Source organism: Loa loa, assembly GCF_000183805.2.
Source record: "Loa loa unplaced genomic scaffold supercont3.2211, whole genome shotgun sequence".
In the NCBI taxonomy this organism is placed as follows: domain Eukaryota; kingdom Metazoa; phylum Nematoda; class Chromadorea; order Rhabditida; family Onchocercidae; genus Loa; species Loa loa.
The window spans coordinates 1-1447 of NW_018110390.1; the positions used below are offsets into that span (position 1 = coordinate 1).

The 1447-nt window shown below is 20.7% G+C and overlaps 1 protein-coding gene across 1 annotated transcript; it reads right to left on the reverse strand.

Moving 5' to 3' along the window:
* Positions 1-40: 40 nt before the first annotated feature.
* On the reverse strand, positions 41-1447 carry LOAG_19148 (hypothetical protein; the record flags this gene model as incomplete). The annotated part of the gene is made up of 3 exons (XM_020451802.1): positions 1399-1447; positions 683-844; positions 41-267 (listed from the first exon to the last, which is right to left on the reverse strand). Exons 1-3 carry the CDS (start codon positions 1436-1438, stop codon positions 41-43), a joined length of 429 nt encoding a protein of 142 aa, XP_020304392.1. The 5' UTR covers positions 1439-1447.

The following is a 1447-nucleotide window of genomic DNA, read 5'->3' on the forward strand; positions in this document are numbered from 1 at the left end:
AAAAAACTAGAAATAAAAATATTTTAATTCCATAATTATATCAAATATAAATTAATTTCATATAAATATAATTTAAAATAACATTTACCATTGATTCACGATCTTTCTTCTTTAATATTTCCGCGATAAAGCAAACATTCTCGAATGCCTTGATAACATACGGTGAACGATAAAGTTTTTGTATTTTTTCATTAATTTGCATATTTGCATTAGTGCATGTATCACAATTTACTTTTCCTTCATGACGATTAATAATGACATTTTCACCTAAAATTGAGCAAAAATTTTTATGCTAATTTTGATTTTTATTTTTTCTTATTGATTTATGATCATTAATTAAATTTAATGAAATTAAAATTCCGTAAAATGTATCCACATTTCGAATAAAATTATTACTTATTTCACTAATTTAAATAACCACTGGTCAATTAATTAATGTATTAGACAAATCATTTAATAAATCATTGGCCAATAATTAATTAGTGATAATTAAAATATATATATATGCATTTTCTTTTTCGTTAAAGTTATAAAAAAAAACACACAAATATTCGATTAATGCTTGTAAAAATTATTTTAACAAGTTGTAAATTCCCTGAAACTTTTTTCTTTGTAAATAATAAAATTTTGATTGAAATTTTAGCAAAAGGAAAAAAATTTTTTTTTTCTTTTTAAAATTTACATAATACTCCTCGTCGATGACCAGCTTTACGTAATGCTTCATCAGTTTCAATCATTACTGGTCGTCGCATAAATAATAATTTGGGTAATATCCTTAGGAATAGCCATTTGATCCAATCAGGCATTTGATGTGTTGTCGGCCTTCGAAAATGTAAATTCAATGCTGTCAATGATAGAAAAAAAAACATTAGTAAATTTTCGTGTTCATTTTTTTCATTCCTTTTTATATTAATTAATTAATTAATTAATTGTCTAATTAAATATATACATAAAAAACAAATAAGCAAATATGCAGGTAAATAAATAAACAAGCAAGTATACAAGCGAATGAACAAGTAAATAAGTAAACAAATAAATAAATAAATAAATAAATAGATGAATACACAAATGAATGAATGAATGAATGAATAAATAAATAAATGAAATGAATGAATAAATAAATAAATGAATGAATGAATAAAAATGAGTAAATAAGTAAATAAATAAAAATAAATAAGTAAATGGATGAATAAATAAATAAACAAATAAATAAACAAATAAATAAATAAATAAATAAATAGATAAAGAAGTACATATTATTGATTCTTTCTGCTTATGAAACGATTAAAAAAATTCAAAATTTTAACGTTTATTTACAATGTTTGAAAAAGCAGAAATTTTTGAAAAGGAAATTAGAATTTTTGATTTAAAAAAAAAAAAGAAAAAGATGAAACTTACAAATGACAGTAACAACAACACTGATTGAAACCATAATCATTGTAAATAA